Here is a 17,289-nt window from a genome sequence, read left to right as displayed (position 1 = left end):
GGGATGCTAACACAGACAGGCAGGACAGCAGTGACAGGACCTCTGCCTCAGGTCTAGAGGGCTTCACAACCGTGGCAACACGCCAGGGGACTTGCACGCACACCTATCTTGTTATTCAGGTTCTCCTGTCCCCAAGAAACCCATTTTCTGACCTTTTATCACTGTATCACTGTGTTGGCACCTGAAGCACCAATTACAACTGTATGACATTTGTGTCTAGAAAAGCCAAACAAAACACAGCCTTGCTCATTAAACTGTCTTCCCTTTTTCCTTCCTGCCTCCTGGGCCACCCCAGCAGCCAGCAGGGCTGCCCACCTCCCCACTGCAACTGATGGTGCCACGAGAGTGGGTGGACCTCCTCCTGGGCTTGAGCAGCCTCTCTAGGCCTTTCCCCTCATGGGGACCCAGGCCCCACACTCCTGCGGCTCTTCAGGAAAGGTTCATGCCCCTGGGAGCTCAGGTTTCAGCACCAGCATGCAGGCCTGCTCTGAGATGACCCCTGCCACCTACTAGTGTAATCGACCCCAGAAAAGGCGGGCAGAGGGGCTGAGGCACCGGCAGTGCATTCCTCTGTGCTGCCGCCAGACAGCAAGTGGCGGGGGCGTTAGTGGGTGCGGCACAGCTGATAAGGCCTTATGGAAAGATGTCACCTGCCACCTCGATGGAGGATTAACGCAGAGAATTCCAGGTCAAGGGTTTAGGCGGAACCAGCTTCTATTTATAAAAAAAGAGCCTCAGGGGGTAAAGAGGAGGGCAGGAGACTGGCTGGGTTTGGGTGCCAGTCAGCAGGATGACCTGCTGAGGCCCAAGTCAGCTCTCATCACCTGGCCCCCTTTAGGGTGAAGCTTTTCTCAGGAAATCTGAGTTCCTGCTCTCAAGATGGCCCCTTTGTAGGAACTAAAGAGGGCGCAGGCAGGGGGAATAAGCCCCACGTCTGGCAGTGTGGATGTCATGGGGGCTGAGCCCAGCTCCACAGCTGAGGGGCCTCGTGTGACAGCAGGGGGATGGGGGTGGTGGCGGGATATTCTTTCATTCCACAAGGTCCCAAACGAGTACGTGTTAAAGAACTCAGATCAAAGCTGAGAGAGGCACAGATAGCCCCTACTCTTCCTAGGCCACAATGGGAGCAGGATACATCATCACCCAGGGGGCACCGGGGACCTAATTCTGGTTTGGGGTTCCTGGAACCCAACAGTGCTGCATGATGACACTCCTCTTCTGAGGGCCCCAAGAGCCACTGAGCTCAACACCCTGGGGTGTTCAGGCCCAATTTCAGGCCTACTGAATCACAGTCTGAAGGCCTGGGGCTCAAGGGCCTTTACTTCACACAGAACCTCTCAGGGCAGGATCAGCAGAGCAGGTGGTGACGGTGATGCAGGGGCACTGCACCCACGCCCACCAACCCCAACAGGCTGACCGAACCAGTGAAATCACACTGGCTGTAACGTGACAGATTCAATCACATGGAAAACTTTTATTAAAACATTTTAAAATAGAACTTTCCAATATGTAAAACTCTGAACAATCCTTCCTGACCCTCCCCTGCTGTGACCCGAGCCAACGCACGGTCGGTCGCATCCTGGCCTGAAAGACGACAAATCCTCCTGTCTGCTTTAGATGTGAAGCAGTTCTTGTTTGTCAGCAAATGCCTAGGACACCATAGGCCTGAGAAGTAAAACATGCCCAGACCCAAAAGATACGGCATTTCACACACTTTGATAAGACTGAAGTTGGGGCCCCTCTTCCATCCTGGCAAACACGTGGCCACAGTGTCAGTGACAGCAGCATCGTCTCAACTGCAGGCCTGTCCTGGGGTTATCTGCACTGTGGTTAACAGACAGCGGACCAGGCGGGGTGACCGATGTCACTGTCACTGGAGATAAAGGCGCTCTTCTCCAGAGTCAAAGAAATCAGCTGCGGGACACAAGCACCCAGAGCCACCTCGACAAGATGAGCTGACGGGGCTGGTCCAAGGGCAGTGTCCTTGTTATCAGCATGCACTGGCCTGTTTTCCACGCTCGCCTCATGGCTGCCTGCACTTTGATTTCAGGTGCCACGAGCTCTTCTGACTCGGCTAATGCCCGCACAAGGGAGTTCCCTGCCCTTCACCCAATCACAAGGCTGGTGTCTCCAGGGTCCGGATGTCCCACAGGAGCAAGAACACGAAAAGGAGATACCCAAGTTATGGCCTCACAAAGGTTGCTGGCCAGCACTCAGTCTCTTCTGTAGGCAAGGGCCAAGGCTCGAGGAGAGTCGGTGTCATAGGAGAAGCTTCCACCCACCCTCTTCGTGCATCCATCTCCGATGCTGCTGACTTCTGGTGCCAATCTTGAAGATACATCCATGGCTGGCTGGTCGGAGGCTGGGAAGTTTTCTCAGAGCCACAGCAATGAGGAAACCCCTCTCCCAGGCTGTGACCTGACAAAACCCACATATATTCAGCATGGAAACGGACCAGAGTTTAATAGTGGGGAGGGGGGCGGTGGGGAGAGGGCACCCATAATAACCAACATGAAATAGAAAAGAAATAAACAAGCGATCAAGCATCTCAAGAGTTTTGGTTTCTGCTGTTTCTGTCTGGGTGTGTGTTTCAGTGCGAATGTCCACGTGGAGGACTGCTCCAGTGTGGCTCAGTGAAGAGGAGCTGAGAACGTGGTTGGTCTCAGGATCGGAAAGGAACACGGACACCCACTCAACTTCTCCAGCCACCAAAGCCCTGGACAGACCTGTAAGGAAGCACCGGGAGAGAGGCAGGTCAGTGCCTGCTGAGGAAGGGCTCCGAGGCTCATGCAACTGCCTGAGGTCCAAGTTCAGGACTCTGAATTTTTAATGTCATAGGATTCCTCACAGAAGCACAGAGCTAGGATCAAAATATAAGACTGGAGGCCCGTAGGCAGCACGAAGCTCCTGAGACACTAACAGGGAATTAGGGAACAGCATCTCTCGGGTCCTGCCCTCCCTCCAGTCCTTGCTCATCGGAAGGCATACTCCTCTCTCTTATGTGTGGCCCCTGAGGAGGCCAGGCCTGGCACCTCCTGCTACATTCCTGCTGAGATCAGGAGGTTCACGAAACCCAAAACCTGCTGCTGAACCCCCATGCTTCTAGGACAAGCTTACAAAGCAGGAAAAACAGATACAAATATACAAATAGAGCAAATGTTAGTAGTGTAATATTTTCACATACCACACACTCTTCCCTCCTTATTTAATGGCTGCAAACTGGAGGTGGATACTTACGAGTTAGATGATCCAAAGCTGAATCCTAAAAAAGATGGGAAGGGTGAAGTGAGTGCATGCACACATGCACTCAAGAGGCGGAGGTGCGGTCCCGGGCCCCACCTCGTCCCTCTCTACAGAGCCCTGTTGCCCCCCATCTGAAGGCCAGGGGAGGGTGGGGGTGGGGAAGAGGTGAGGAGCCTTCCTGGCATTTCAAGGTTCTTCTCTTCCCCACGGCCAGTGTGGGCTGTGGGTCCCTGGCATGGCGCCTCCCACTCAGCTGCTCTGGGGCCACACGGACCCCTTTCATTAGGAAACCATGGTTTCCTTTTCCCATTCACTTGCTGCTGCTTGGAGAAGCAAGACACTTGGGTACTAGGCCTGGTTCTGTGGCTTGCCCTTTGGCCCTTTGTCCAAATGGGCCCCGAGGGGGATTTTTTTTTTTTCATTTGTAAAGTAACAACGATGCCTCACTTCTGCACCTCATAAATGTTGCAGAAATAAAACCAGAAGAACATACGTATTCCACTATCTGAAGAAGCGTGGGTTCAACAAATCATTTTGTCCAGTCTTTACATCTTATCTTTGGCATTTGCCACCTTGGATTTTTAAACCAAGATCTAGTAAGGCGATTATTATTATGGGTTCTTGTCTTGAGAGAAAATCAAGGCAGTCATTTTTTTCTTTGGTAAGAAATGGCACATTACATGTCTAATTAAAGCCTAAAAAGAACATTTTGTTTTTCACCCACTTTCAGCCTTTAAAATACTAAACATAATTGTCAGGTAAAAACCACTCAATTCTTGGGTGGGGGGCAGGGTGTGCAGAGAGGTGGGGGGCATTTATTAAGGAGAATGCAGGAGGGATTACAGTGAGGGAACAGTTCTGGCCGCCTACCTCCTGTGCTGGATCCAAAGCCAGAGAATCCCCCACTCTGGGTCCCAAAACCAGAAGTCTGTTGGGACAGTGATCCGAAAGTCGGAGCGTTCTGACTTGCGAGGGTGCCAAAGGATGTGGTATTGCTGCTGCTCCCAAACCTGGGTTCCAGTGAGAAAGCAGATGGTGGTTAGTGTGGCCACGTTGGCACCTGCTGTCCAGAAGTCTCAGGCCTGCTCTGGCAGGCCTCAGGCTGCACGATACACAAATTGAGGGGACGTGCTTGGTTTAGACTAGTGGTCTCTCAGAAGTGACAGGCTAGAGCCCAGAGCAAATCTCAGCTTTGGGAAGGAAGACAACAGGAACACAATACAAAAGCCAAATGGTCCAGGGTTTTAGCTTTTCTCCACTGTCTGGAAATTCCAGGTTATCTGGAAATGGAGCAGCACTACAGTTTTTCCTCTATCTCCAATAGTTCTTGGATTTCAATAGTTCTTGGATTTCATCCCATCATTTTAGTTTCTTGTTTATCAACAACCTTCTTCTTCTAGTTATTTGTCTTTAGCTTCTTTCTGGATCTTGATTCTATGGACTTTTCACAACAAGGTGATGGGTCTTCTGAAAGCAGACCCTTGGGGTGGTCCTGACTGGTCCTGCTCTATTCCTACTCCTGCTCCGGGCCTCCCAGGAACAGTGGGAGCTCCTCAGATGTTGGCCAGGGGCAGACATGGACCTGGAAAAAGGTGACAGAGTCACCTCATAACAGAGTCAGTACTTGTCAGCCTCTTTGACAAAATGGAACTAACCAGTCGTCAGGATTTGTGTGGGTGAGCTAACCTCCCAAGGCAGAATATGATACTTTTCTACTAGTAAAGAAAATAGCAGGTTTCAGATAAATAAATAAAACCTCAAGATTCCTAGTCAACCCCAAATCCTCCAACTCTGCAGTACCCTGTGCTGGGCGGCCACTGGAGACATCAGTGTCTGTTGGAACCTGCCAAGAATATTGGTTTAAGTTGGTCCAAACTCTCCTTTAAAAGCTTTTCTTAATTTTAATTCTTGGGGTTTCTGGGGGGAAACTTAAAGGAATCATTAGTTTCTACATGAAATCCAGGAAGCAATCTATCAACTCACTCACTTTCTGGAAATTTGCCAGCATTTCCACACCAATATCTTTCATGATATGGGGGGAGGGCATATGAGTTAAAACATACTTTAGTTTACTTTCAAGATAAAGATGCTATCACCTTGTCTTTAAGATTCACCCCAAGTATCCCGACAATTCCCCCAAACAAAGCCCTCATCCCCTTCCCATGTCTTGAGCTTTAAGCATCCTGAGTCTTGTGCCCAGTGCCAGGACAAGGTCCACCAGATGCTGATTTCAGACACTCATATGTCCTTTGAATGAGGCACTTTGTAGTCATCACCACATATATTTTATTGGGACTTTGTGGTGCGGTGAAGGCTATTTATTTTCTCCTTGGGGTTTTGGCAACGAGACTGAATTTCTGGGGCCCTTAAAAGCAAATCCCTAATATGGCATTTTCAAGTGAGGATGTGCACAAGGCAGTAAAAAAGCAGCTCTGAGAGCTAAGCTGTCGCTGAGACTCTGAAATGTGTGGGGTGCCCAGTTAGTGCCCAGTGTGGAAGCTGGCCCACGGGACTGGGACCCACACACACACTCTGGGGGTATGGAGTGGAACAAAGGACACAAGGGATGGTTTGTTCAAGGACAATGGGTCGGACGACACCACAGTCCCATGAAGAAAGAATGTGGTGAAAACTATTCACCTTGAACTCCCTAACAGAAATCACCAAACAAGGGGCAGGCCTGGCTATAAAGAAGCTAGGATGGGACTGTTTTTCTTCCTTATATCATCCTTTAGTTCCACCAGAACAGGGCCTGCCAACCAGTACTCTATGTTTTTGGCTAATGGCAACACAGCTCGCATCCACTCGCCTACTCGACAGTGTCTAGCTTAGAAGAAATGAGCCTTCCCAGAGAAGGAAGAGGCTTCCTGGACTGACTTGTTTGCTGATTTTGAGGGAGGCGGGCTTCAGCTCAGTCAAGAGTAGGGAAAATGCAAGAACTGTCCTGCCAAAATGGGCATGCTGGGCCCCAGTGCTTTCTCGGCCGTCCCCAGGTCCATCCCCGGGGGGGCTTACCCGAATCCTCCTGCGCTGGCAGCCGCAGTACCCTCTCCGAACACTTTGCCTCCCGTCGAGCCCAGAGGGCTTGTAAAGGCTGGGGCTGAACCGAATGCTGGCACCCCTCCAAACCCAGGGGATCCCCCAAAAGTAGGAGGGCTGCCAAACACTGGAGCAGCACCGAAGCCACCTGAGCAAAACAGAGGCAAACAAACAGAAACAGGGAAAAAGAAAGGAGACAGGAAGAGAAGACAATAAGTGGTGAGAAACCAAATCAAAAGAGGAAGGAAAAAGGGGAAAACAGGTTAGAAATTCAAATTAAAATAACCGTGACTTCTAAGTACCAAACCACCCCCTCCACTTCTAGCAGAAGGGTGGGGTCCACCAGGGGAGCTCCGTGGAGCTCTAAGAATCCAGCAGACCCTTGTTTGTCTATGAGACCCTCGATCCCTCCCATGGGCAAGGTGGATGTGTCAGCTCCCAGTCTCGTGGAATCAGATCGTCACCAAGAACCAGCCTGGTGCATTTCTGACCCCTTCCCAGCCCGACCACGTGGTTCTGAGACTTCTCACTGAAAAAGCATTCTGGAAAACTCTGGTCCCTGCCCGGCTGTCAAAGATGACAGATGTTGTTACTATCACGACTCAGGTAGGGCTTCTAGCTTCATGAAAATCCACATTCTAAAGCTAGAGCCTCAAAGTCTCCTCTTGGGGAGAACCTATGAACTGGGTTACAGAAGAGATGGAGAGGCACACGGCACTGGTGCTCAGCCAGGGGCTTTTTATTTATTTAAAGCCTTATGGCTCTTACATCTCTCCACAGTCTCTCTGCACAGAAAAATTTCTTAAAAATGCTTTCTCTCTGCAGTCAGGAGCAACTTCTCAATAAAAAAGCACACTGAATTTCCTCTCTGGAGGAAGGCTGCTGGATAAATGTGATAAAACAATCAATCAGCCCTGAGGAGAGCCATTGGAGTCCCTGACTGCTGAACGGGGGCTGGGGGGCTGGCACATGCGCAGGCCACCGTGCGGAAGGGCAGGTGCTCCGAGTTGGCCCCCTTGGATTGGCGGAGATGCATGCTGGGCGGGGAGATGGACTGTCCTTCCCTGAATATTCCTTCTGCTCTGGAGAGGGTTCCCAACCCCAAGATACTGTGTACCTTATTTTAGGCTATGAGCTGAGAACCTCAGTGAGTGTCTGTTGAACAGAATGGAATAAACTGGTAAAAGAAAGGTGCTCTAGAACAGAGTATTTCTTAAAATGAGTGCTGGCCTAAGGAGCTAATGTGCTAAAGGGGATGACAGTGGCCTCGGAGCAACGAAAGAGGGGCCAAGGACACTCTTCTTGCACTTTGTGGAAAGTGAGTCCTGCCATCAGAGGCATGTATCAGGCCTTCTTTTTTTTTTTTTTTTTTTAAGATTTATTTATTTATTTATTCATGATAGACACAGAGAGAGAGAGAGGCAGACACAAGAGGAGGGAGAAGCAAGCTCCATGCTGAGAGCCCGACACGGGACTTGATCCCGGGACTCCAGGATCGCACCCTGGGCCAAAGGCAGGAGTCAGGCCTTCTTATGTAAGCACAATCACACTGCAAACTTCTGCTACCTGAATCAGGAAAGATCAAGCTCTGGGCAGGAAAAGCTATTAGCTGAATTCTTTCATTATTTGTTGTGATTCACTCCTGTGCTTACTTATCATTCCTAGTGAAGATACTTTTTGCTAAGGCTCATGTTTGGGTTAACATTCTAGATTTTCAAACCATGAGTGAAATTCCAAGCCATGATAATGGAGACTGTTGGGTTACAAATATAAGAGAGTGGAAAAAAAAAAAGTGCTAAAAAACCCTTGCAGTTGAATTATTTAGGACCGATCATAGATCTAGTTACATTTTCTTCCTAGACACACACAGCTGTACCTGGTACCTTGCACACAATATTACTCTGACTTCTTGGTGGAGGGTGAGTGAAATAAGAGAAGTCACAATGATACAGAAAAAAAACTGGACTGGGGAGAGGAGGTGAGACACACACACACACACACACACACACACACACACACACACACACACAAACGCACGCCCTCCCCACCCCCATATGCACACCCACCACACACACAATCACATATCACACACACACACCACACCCCCATATGCCACATACACACCCCTTATACATCCCATACACACCACAGACACACCCCCCAAACACCAGACACACACCACACACATATCACACATACATACACACACACCAGACACACATCACATATATAACCCCCCCATGCAACACATACCAGACACAACCACACATACCACATATACACCCCCCCACATACCACAGACACACACACACAACATATACAACCTCCCACACCAGACACACAATACACACCATATACATCACATATCACAGATACATATATCACATATATAACACATAAAAACCACATACAAACTGACACCACATACACACATACATATACCCCTCATTTACACCCCCCACATACAGATATACCACATACACCGCCCCCACATACACATATAACACACATACCACATACACACAATGCCCCCAAACAACAAACCTGGGTCATAGCTAAGTGAAACAGGAGGAAAATGATCACTCTATTATTTTTTGGATCTAGGCAACTCACTACTGATGCTAGGAAGGGTTCGACTGTATTAGATGCCATATTTTCATGATTTTCTTCTCCAGAAGAAACAGAAATTTGCTAATAATCAATGATAATAAAACACCTGACTTACTGAGGGCCCTCTGTATGCCAAGTATAGTGCCAGGTGTTACACAACACTTTGCCTTAATTCTCCCAATAAGCCTGGAGTCCCTGTCTTGCAGGGGAGGAAACAGGCTCAGAGAATATGTTATTTGCCTGAGATCAGCCAGCTGATGGTGGCAGTCCTGGGACTGAAGCAAGGGCTGTGTGACTCAAGAGAGCACCTACCACTGAACTGCATGTGTCACCCTGCCTCTCTCCACCGCAACCCCAGCAACAGGGCAATGGAGTGAGCCTGACAGGCTGGGAACGGTGGTCTGGGCCCACCTCTGTTGCCCTCACAAGTAATTTCCAGCACTATTATTTCCTAAGGTAATTGTACTGAGGGAGGATGGACACTTTTGGAATTTTTCAAAGACCCATCAAAATGATCCATCTAAAATCTGTCTTAAAGCAAAATGCCAACTGTGATGTCTTAGGCATTTGTATTGCCTGGGCAAGAAGGATGACTCCTTTATTTAAAGCAGCCTTTCCTTATGCTCAAGACTCTAGCACCTCCATCTACACCAGAAGCCCCCCGAAAACTGCCATTAAGTCCTGCAGGGAGAGCCAAAGTGCCAGAAGCACAGGGGACATGGGCTTCCTCTACCCTTAGTGTCACCTCTGTTGCTACCAGTTCATTCATCCCTGTAGCTTTCTCTGTTGGAGTCTTCAGTCTGAGGCCTTTCACAGGGCAAAAAAACAGGAAAAATATTCGGAAAGGTAGAATATATTTTCTCTAAGATTAAAAAAATAAAAGCATAAGATTCTCAAAGTCAACTGGGACCTGATTTCAGAATAAGAACGACATATACGAAAAACACTTGAATTAAAAAAAAAAAATTATCCAGCTCCTTAAAAAAAAAAAGACGCCTTGATGATTAATGGATTAAAATTTCTCAGTCAAATGTCTGCTTTGTTAACTAGGACTCAGAGCTTTGTAGCTTTTTCATTTTTAAATCATTCACTGTGAGGAAGGGTGGGGCTAAAATAAAGCTGCGATGCTCATGTCTAGTGCATTTTAAGTTCTAGGAAGAATCAAACACTGCAACCAAAGACTAACCCACCCAAGCCACAGGTCTGAGTAATGGGAGCACGATGTATGGAAACCACAGCAATTTAGGTTCCAGAAGGTGGGATTCCAGGCATGGAATGTGGGATGGTCCTATGTCAGAGCCACCTATGCATCTGGTCCTTGGTAGGGTCCTTCCTCTCGAACTCACATAATTTTAGTCTACCATACACACAATGAACAAGCATCCTGACCACTCACCCTTGGGGAGTCTGCTTTAAAAAACTCCTTTCTCTGCAAACATCCTCCCCCACTCTGCCACTGATCTTTTTTGGGGAAAAAAAAATCTTTTGACACAATTTTCCATGCAACAGGGGCAGGAATGCAGACCCTCTGAAGATCTGAGACAGAAAGAGGACAGAAAGGCAGTTGACAGAAATGAAGTGTTTTTTTATCTACATATGTACTGTTCCTTAAATTCTGAAATTACAAATGTAGTATATGATATAGAAAGTCACACAGTTCACAAAGATATACTTTAAAAGTAATGCTGGGATAAGAAGTAGTGCTAGCGATGCCCTTTACTCTGGAGTCCACTGGTGTGTTCTGTGAGAAGTAACTACGCTGTATACTTGCAGTAAGTGGATGTTGTATGTGTATATGTAATACACTTATGTATGTTATGCTAAAAAAAAAAAAAAAGTTTTGAGAAAGAGAACAAATGAAATAGACCCCAAAACTAAGCAGATCATCTGTCTTGCCCATGACCTGGAATGGGACCCAAGCTATTCTGTGACTTGGGTGCTTTCTTGTTTATATTTTAGTTATCACTGTCTTGTATGTTCTCCTACTTTGGTTGCTCTGCACTTGCTACATATTTACATTCTTGCTTTGGGCATGTCTCAGGAGACCTAGAACAGTGTTAGGAACACAACAGATGCTCAGTAATTATAAAAATGAATTAGGGAGGAAAAGTCACTTCATCCATACTCAATCCTACTCCCTTGAGAGCCACCCTAGAGATATCTCCTTCCAGGTGTCCATGCATATGTAAATACACATCTAAAAATCACCACAGCTATTAAGTATCAGAGTACCTGTTTTATTTGGAGTAGAGAACCCAAAGCCTTGGGATGCCACACTTCCTCCTCCAGAGCTGAAAGTGCCTGCAGGTTTCTGCTCCCCAAACGATGAGCTGGCAAATCCACCAAATGTCTTGGCCCCACTGTTTCCGAATAGATTAGAGGTATCTAAAGAAAGGAGGAACATGTTGAGGGAGGTCAGAGGTAGAAAAATGTCCTTATCTACTTGGAACAGAAAAAAAAAACTGCAGCTAGGTGTTTGAGGAGAAGCAAATGACAAGTCTGGGACTCAAGGGAGCTGGGCTGTAGTGAGTACCTTCTCTGATTTGCCCACATGTTAATAACAAATTCTTAATCTCTGGGAGCCCAGACTCTGGATTCTAGGGGAACACCTTCCAGGGAGGGGGGTGCTGCAACAGGCCCAGCAAAGAGGCTCCTTTGCAGAAACGCATCTGTACCCCCATGGGGATCAGGTCTCTCTACCAGCTTCCCATGAGACTGTTTTCTCCTGAAGAATAGGGCTTGCTTTCATTCATCTCCTCCCATGAAAACCAACTTCACGTTTTGTAGAGCTAGAGGAAAAAAAAGTCAGAGCAAATCCAAACCATGCTTAATGGCTACCAGCTTCCCGATTTTATCGTCAGGTTGGGCCTCTTGGCTGTTGCCGGATCTCCTCAAGGAATGGCAGCAAAACAAGAAAAACCACAATGCTCCTAACTCTGATCTGGGGTGGAACTAAAGATATTATGAAGAATGTAAGAGGTAGCAAGACTTCCAGTCTGATTTCCTTTTCCTAAGCAGTTCAATGAAGCCCTTGACCTTCCAGATAGTTACCTAGGTGGGTCACTCCCTCTACACACTGAATCCACACCAAAAATGAAAGGAATAAAGGAAATGAACTCCTAAAGACCAAGATGGGTAAGAAGTGTCTTGCCTGTTACAAGAAATGCAAATCTGACCAGTAATGCACAAGTAGCCAAAATTGTACACATAGGAGCACTTGGGTAACACAAACAGCACACCATCAGGAATTTTTCTTTCACCTTTTGGGGGGAGAAGGTAGAGACAACTCACACTTCGCTACCATGTTTGGGTGGGCATTTTGTTAAAATAAGTTTGAGCCCAAAGGCGGTGGGGTGAAGCTGTCCTGAAATGGGGTCAAGGTTCAAAGGCACGGGAGTAAGTGGGGTGCTGAACTGATGCTCCTGGTAGTGACAGGGCACATGCCACATTAGCAAGTGAGAAGTGTAAACATCTATATGAGGCCAGTATGGCCCTGAGCTGATTAGGTGCTTCCAGTGAAGGTGATGGAGGGAAGGGGAAGAGAGGAACTCACTCTCAAAGTCCAGGTATATGAAAGTGTCCCACCACGAACCTGTCAATCCCAAGGTTCCCCATCTCACTCTGCTGCCAATCCTACCCAGGCGTGAGATGCGACTGCTCATAGTTGCAGTTGCAATGCTCTTGATCTACAATCCAGGAACTGAATAGCTTACCTCAGGGACATGACCACCTTGAATTTCTAGGCACCAATACATGGAACCCCCGGCCACCACATGGTCATTTGCTCTGTGAAACTCCTGGTGGTGGGCAGCCCGGGTGGCTCAGCGGTTTAGTGCCACCTTCAGTCCAGGGCCTGATCCTGAAGACCCAGGATCAAGTCCCACGTCGGGCTCCCTGCATGGAGCCTGCTTCTCCCTCTGCCGGTGTCTCTGCCTCTCTCTTTGTGTCTCTCATGAATAAATAAATTAAATCTTAAAAAAAAAACAAAAAAAACAAAAAACTCCTGGTGGTAGTTGGAGCTCCTGGCTAGCAGTGTGCCAGGCACTGATGGTGGGAGGGGTGCACAAGCTCCTTTTCATCACCCTCATACATGGTACCACGGGATTATCCATTCTTCTATTGTAGAGGGACTTGTAGGTGGAGTTTACAAAAATGTCCTCTTGAACAGCCTGAGCTTTCCGTCAGGGAGCTAGCTTAGAGGCCACATTATATTCTTGCGGTGGCAGTACACTCGACAATGGTGCTGAAAAACGGGCTCTCCAGTCATTCCTTTTACTTGGTACCTCAGGAACAGAGACTGCAACTTTCCGACTTCATTAGTACTCATGTGGCAAAAATTCCAAATAGCAATCAAGTCAAGTGCGAGATTTGGGGCTAGCTCTCCTCTTGGAGAAATCTGAGACACAGAGGTGAAATGATTTTACCAGGATGATATTGGGAGACTGAAATGCCTGAAGTCAGAGAACACAGAAGCTTCTAGGCAGATTTACCCCTTCACCTTGGAGACTCCTCTGTCTGAAGATGCTCATGGACATTACAGTGGAGTACACAGGTGTTCTGCAGTCAGCCCTGGCTCAGGCTACCTAGTAGCTGTGGGCAAGGACTTCACCTTCCCAAGTCCCAGTTTCTTCTGAGATAAAATGGGGACAATGAGGGGGGAGAGGGTGTCCACATGGCTGCGGTGAGGATCAGATGAGCTGACGTGTGCAGAGTGCCCAGTTGGGCTGATGGCAGATCCTCTCCTTAGGATACAAAACTTCCCATTTCTTTAACTCCTCCTCCTGCTACATCCCACTCGTGTTCAACATAAGAAGACACAGAGCAGATCAGTGGCAAAAAACAGTAATCCTTTTCATTTTGCAAAGATCATGAGTTAAACCAGTCAAGTTGTAACAGTTTTCGTTCACAGTCTCAAGAGGAGCTCTACATGTTGAAACGTTTTAGGATTTATTTAAGCTGCTCTGAAGCAAAGTGGCATTAAACGAGATCTGCTTCTGTTTCCACAGTCAACAACGTGCTGCTTGGTTCTCTTAGTGGTTCTAAAATAACATAGTCCCTGGCTCTGGAAATACAAGTAAGAGGGTATCTTCGTTGTTGGAACAACATACCATCGTAGAAGATACCTCTTCACTTGTGGGCAGAGCAGCCCGGAGAGAGCCCTTCGTCACAGAGCTGTTTGGTGGCTTCTACTCTCCAGAGAGGCAAGGCCAGGGACAAGTGGCATCTGCTCTGGGCCTCCCCCTGCTGGCACGACATGGATCCGCTTGGGTCCTTTTATTTGGCAAAAAACACTTGCATGACCCAACATTGGGGCCAACCCTACTTCAGTTAAATTATATCTGGTATAAATTTGATATAAATACCATCACAAAGACCAGCTCCCATTTCCTTCTGCAGGTCTAGAGTCACCAATTAGAATTTCACACACACTGAGAAGGGGGTTCTCAAGAAGCTCTAGTACAGGATTTTTTTTTTTTAAGATTTTATTTATTTATTCAAGAAAGACACAGAGAGGCAGAGACACAGACAGAAGAAGCAGGCTACATGCAGGAAGCCGGATGTGGGACTCAATCTCCAGACCTGGGATCATGCCCTGAGCCAAAGGCAGCGGCTCAACCGCTGAGCCACACAGGCATCCCATCCAGGATGCTTTCTAAGACATTTTCTTCCAGAACAGTTGTAGAGGGAGGCCTTGCGGGCCCAAACAGATTCTTCCCAAATGGCTTCTTTATCCTCACCCAAGTATGTCTTTCAGGCCTCTGGACAGATAGAATGTGCTGAGAATGGTTCTAACCAGTGTCCTCAGCACAACACTTGAGGAGGCAGTAAGTCCTGACAGGTGACAATGTACAGTGGTGCTGAATTTTAAGTGACCCCAGGGGTTAACAGTGTATCTCAGGTAGTCTCTGGGGAAGACAGAGAACAGAAACCTTTACAAGGTGGGAGTTGGATAAAGAACATGCCAACTCCAAGCAACAGTATTCCCAGCTTGTCTTTCTCATTCAGGGCAGAGGTCTAATTATTTCTCAGGGCTAAAGAGGGCAGCTTCAGGAGCGGGTGACCTGGGGCCTGAATGTCACAAGGGAAACTGCTGGTTGCTCAATCTGGGCTCAGATACCTATCTGCAGGGGAGCGTGTTCGATGCCACAGAGAATGAGCCCGAGGGCTGTCAGACAAGACACACTGGGAAGAGGATCTGTGCTCCGCTGCAAGGCTAGGAAGAACTCAGGAGGCAACAGGGTAGATCAGAATTCTGGAAGCATACTCAGATGAAACCCTGGCTGCTCCCCCTAACTGCTGCTACCTCTGTAGGTCCAAAACCCTTCTCTGAACCTATTTCCTTATTGGTAAATCAGGAAAAGCCACACCTCAAAGTACTGTTGTAAGAAATGGTTAGCCCAACTACACCGAGCATCTAGCACATAATAGATGGTCCATAAAGATCCATTCTCTTCCACTTCATATCACATGAAGGAAGGTGACACGAGGGCTGTGGGATTCCGGAGAGAGAGAGAGAGGTCACTGTGGACCCCTATGACCCTCAGGTCAAGCTGCACATGGGCGCAGACTTACAGTCACCCTTAAAGGAAGGGGAGGTTCGGTGGGTGGAGTGGAGGGAGCAGGTGAGCCCTGCCCCTGAAGCCGGGAGTAGGGTGAGGGGCGTGTGTATGAAGGTCGGCCAGCAGACAACCTGGCCAAAGCAGAGGGAACATGTTAGGAGAACAGAAAAGAGTGCAGGAGCAGTTCACAGAGGGCCCTGACTGCTGACTTCAAGTAGGTGGGAAGCTGCCAGGGGTTGTGTGCAGGGAGAATGGTGAAAGCAAAGCAGAGTTAAAAACACTCTACTTGGTGTGAATGTCCAGATGCCTGGGGAGGAGGCTGGAAGCAGGGAGGGGGATATGAGGACTGCTGTGATAACCTAGAGGACAATGGGGGACATGCTTCCAAGGACAGAGAGAAGCAGCAGCAAAGGAACCAGTGGAAAGGCAGGAAGAGAACCGGAGAACCATCTATATGGCCTAGGACAGATGTTGTGCTCCAAGTGCCAAATATTGCCAAGTCACCCAAAAAGAAAGAGGTGACCCATGGTTTGCAGAAAGCTGCCTTAGTTCTGGTGAGGACAATGCCTGTCCCAGGATGACTTCTAGCTTTTCCTCTTCCAAGGCTTTTCCTCTTCTCCTGCACTTGGTCCTCAGGCTACAAAGGCTCCTGTCCCTTCCACTATCGAATCCTATCTTCAGTTGTTTTTTTTTTTTTTTTTTCCTATCTTCAGTTTTAAAAACAAAATACTGTTGGGACACCTGGGTGGCTCAGTGGTTGAGTGTCTTGCTTTCAGCTCAGGGAGGGATCCCAGGGTCCTGCAATCGAGTCCTGCAATCGAGTCCTGCATCGGGCTCCCCATGGGGAGCCCGCTTCTCTCTCTCCCTATGTTTCTGCCTCTCTCTGTGTGTCTCTCATGAATAAACACAATCTTTAAAAAATTAAAAAAAATAAAAACAAAATAATGTTTAAGTCTTTCTGGTACCTGAAACTTCTCTTGCCATAAAAGTAAACTGCCAGTTTAAAAAAAAAAATAACATTTAGGAAAATAAAGACCAGTAGGTGTCTGGTATCATGAATGTATAATCTTACAAAAGCATCTGCTTTGATTTTAAGGCAGAATTAAAGCATCAGAAACAACAGTGTGCCAGTGAACAACGGACTAGGGGTAGGGGAGGGCAGAGCTGACTTGCAGCGTTGCCCAATTCCCATCATATAAATACTCACATAACAGTGGAGTTCAGGCTCTCCAACATGATGTACACTGGGTACAACTGGAGAGATATGTGCACAGTTGGCTCCCACAAGCCAGGGCAAGCCATCTCTAGTCCCCCACTGAGGGAAGGCAACTCTTTGACAGGTAAGGTATAAGGGATGAATCAGCAAGGAGGTAAGGGGTTTTTACTTTTTCATTCTTTATTTTAAGATTTATTTATTTGAAAAAGAGAGTGCACGCATGAGAGAGAAAGAGAGAGAGAGAGAGTGTGTGCAAGCGTGCACAGGAGCGGGGGGAGGGTAGAAGGAGAAGCAGACTCCCTACTGTGCAGGGAGCCTGATGTAGGACTTAGGACCTTAAGATCCTGAAACTGAACTGAAGGCAGACACTTAACTAACTGAGCCACCCAGGCACCCAGGAAAGGGGTTTTTAAAAGGATACAATGTGCCTAAGTTTCAACAAAACTGGTTTATAACACAATCTTTTTTTTTTATAACACAATCTTGTAGATGGTAACCTACCTATGGGAGAAACCCACATTTCTAAGTAGCATGTTACTGAGTGGTTCTTCTGTGCCGGAGGCTGTTTTGTACGTTATACATGATCTAGTAGAGTTCTAGATCTGCCACTTCCTGGCCTTG

The 17,289-nt window shown here is 47.6% G+C and overlaps 1 protein-coding gene across 4 annotated transcripts in view; it reads right to left on the bottom strand.

The window, feature by feature from the left end:
- Positions 1-1,454: 1,454 nt before the first annotated feature.
- Positions 1,455-17,289, bottom strand: part of NUP214 (nucleoporin 214) — a 103,215-nt gene continuing 87,380 nt past the window's right edge. For all 4 annotated transcript variants that reach the window (XM_041724983.1, XM_041724986.1, XM_041724984.1 and 1 more), the window contains 5 exons: positions 11,125-11,277; positions 6,259-6,430; positions 4,114-4,253; positions 3,238-3,262; positions 1,455-2,726 (listed from right to left, as the gene is read on the bottom strand). In XM_041724983.1, coding sequence (XP_041580917.1) covers positions 2,693-2,726; positions 3,238-3,262; positions 4,114-4,253; positions 6,259-6,430; positions 11,125-11,277 — 524 coding nt within the window. In that variant the 3' untranslated portion in view covers positions 1,455-2,692. The remainder of the gene's footprint in view (positions 2,727-3,237; positions 3,263-4,113; positions 4,254-6,258; positions 6,431-11,124; positions 11,278-17,289) is intronic.

The sequence above is a fragment of the Vulpes lagopus genome, chromosome 12 (assembly GCF_018345385.1).
Source record: "Vulpes lagopus strain Blue_001 chromosome 12, ASM1834538v1, whole genome shotgun sequence".
Lineage (NCBI taxonomy): Eukaryota > Metazoa > Chordata > Mammalia > Carnivora > Canidae > Vulpes > Vulpes lagopus.
This window is presented reverse-complemented; position numbering and strand designations above follow the sequence as displayed.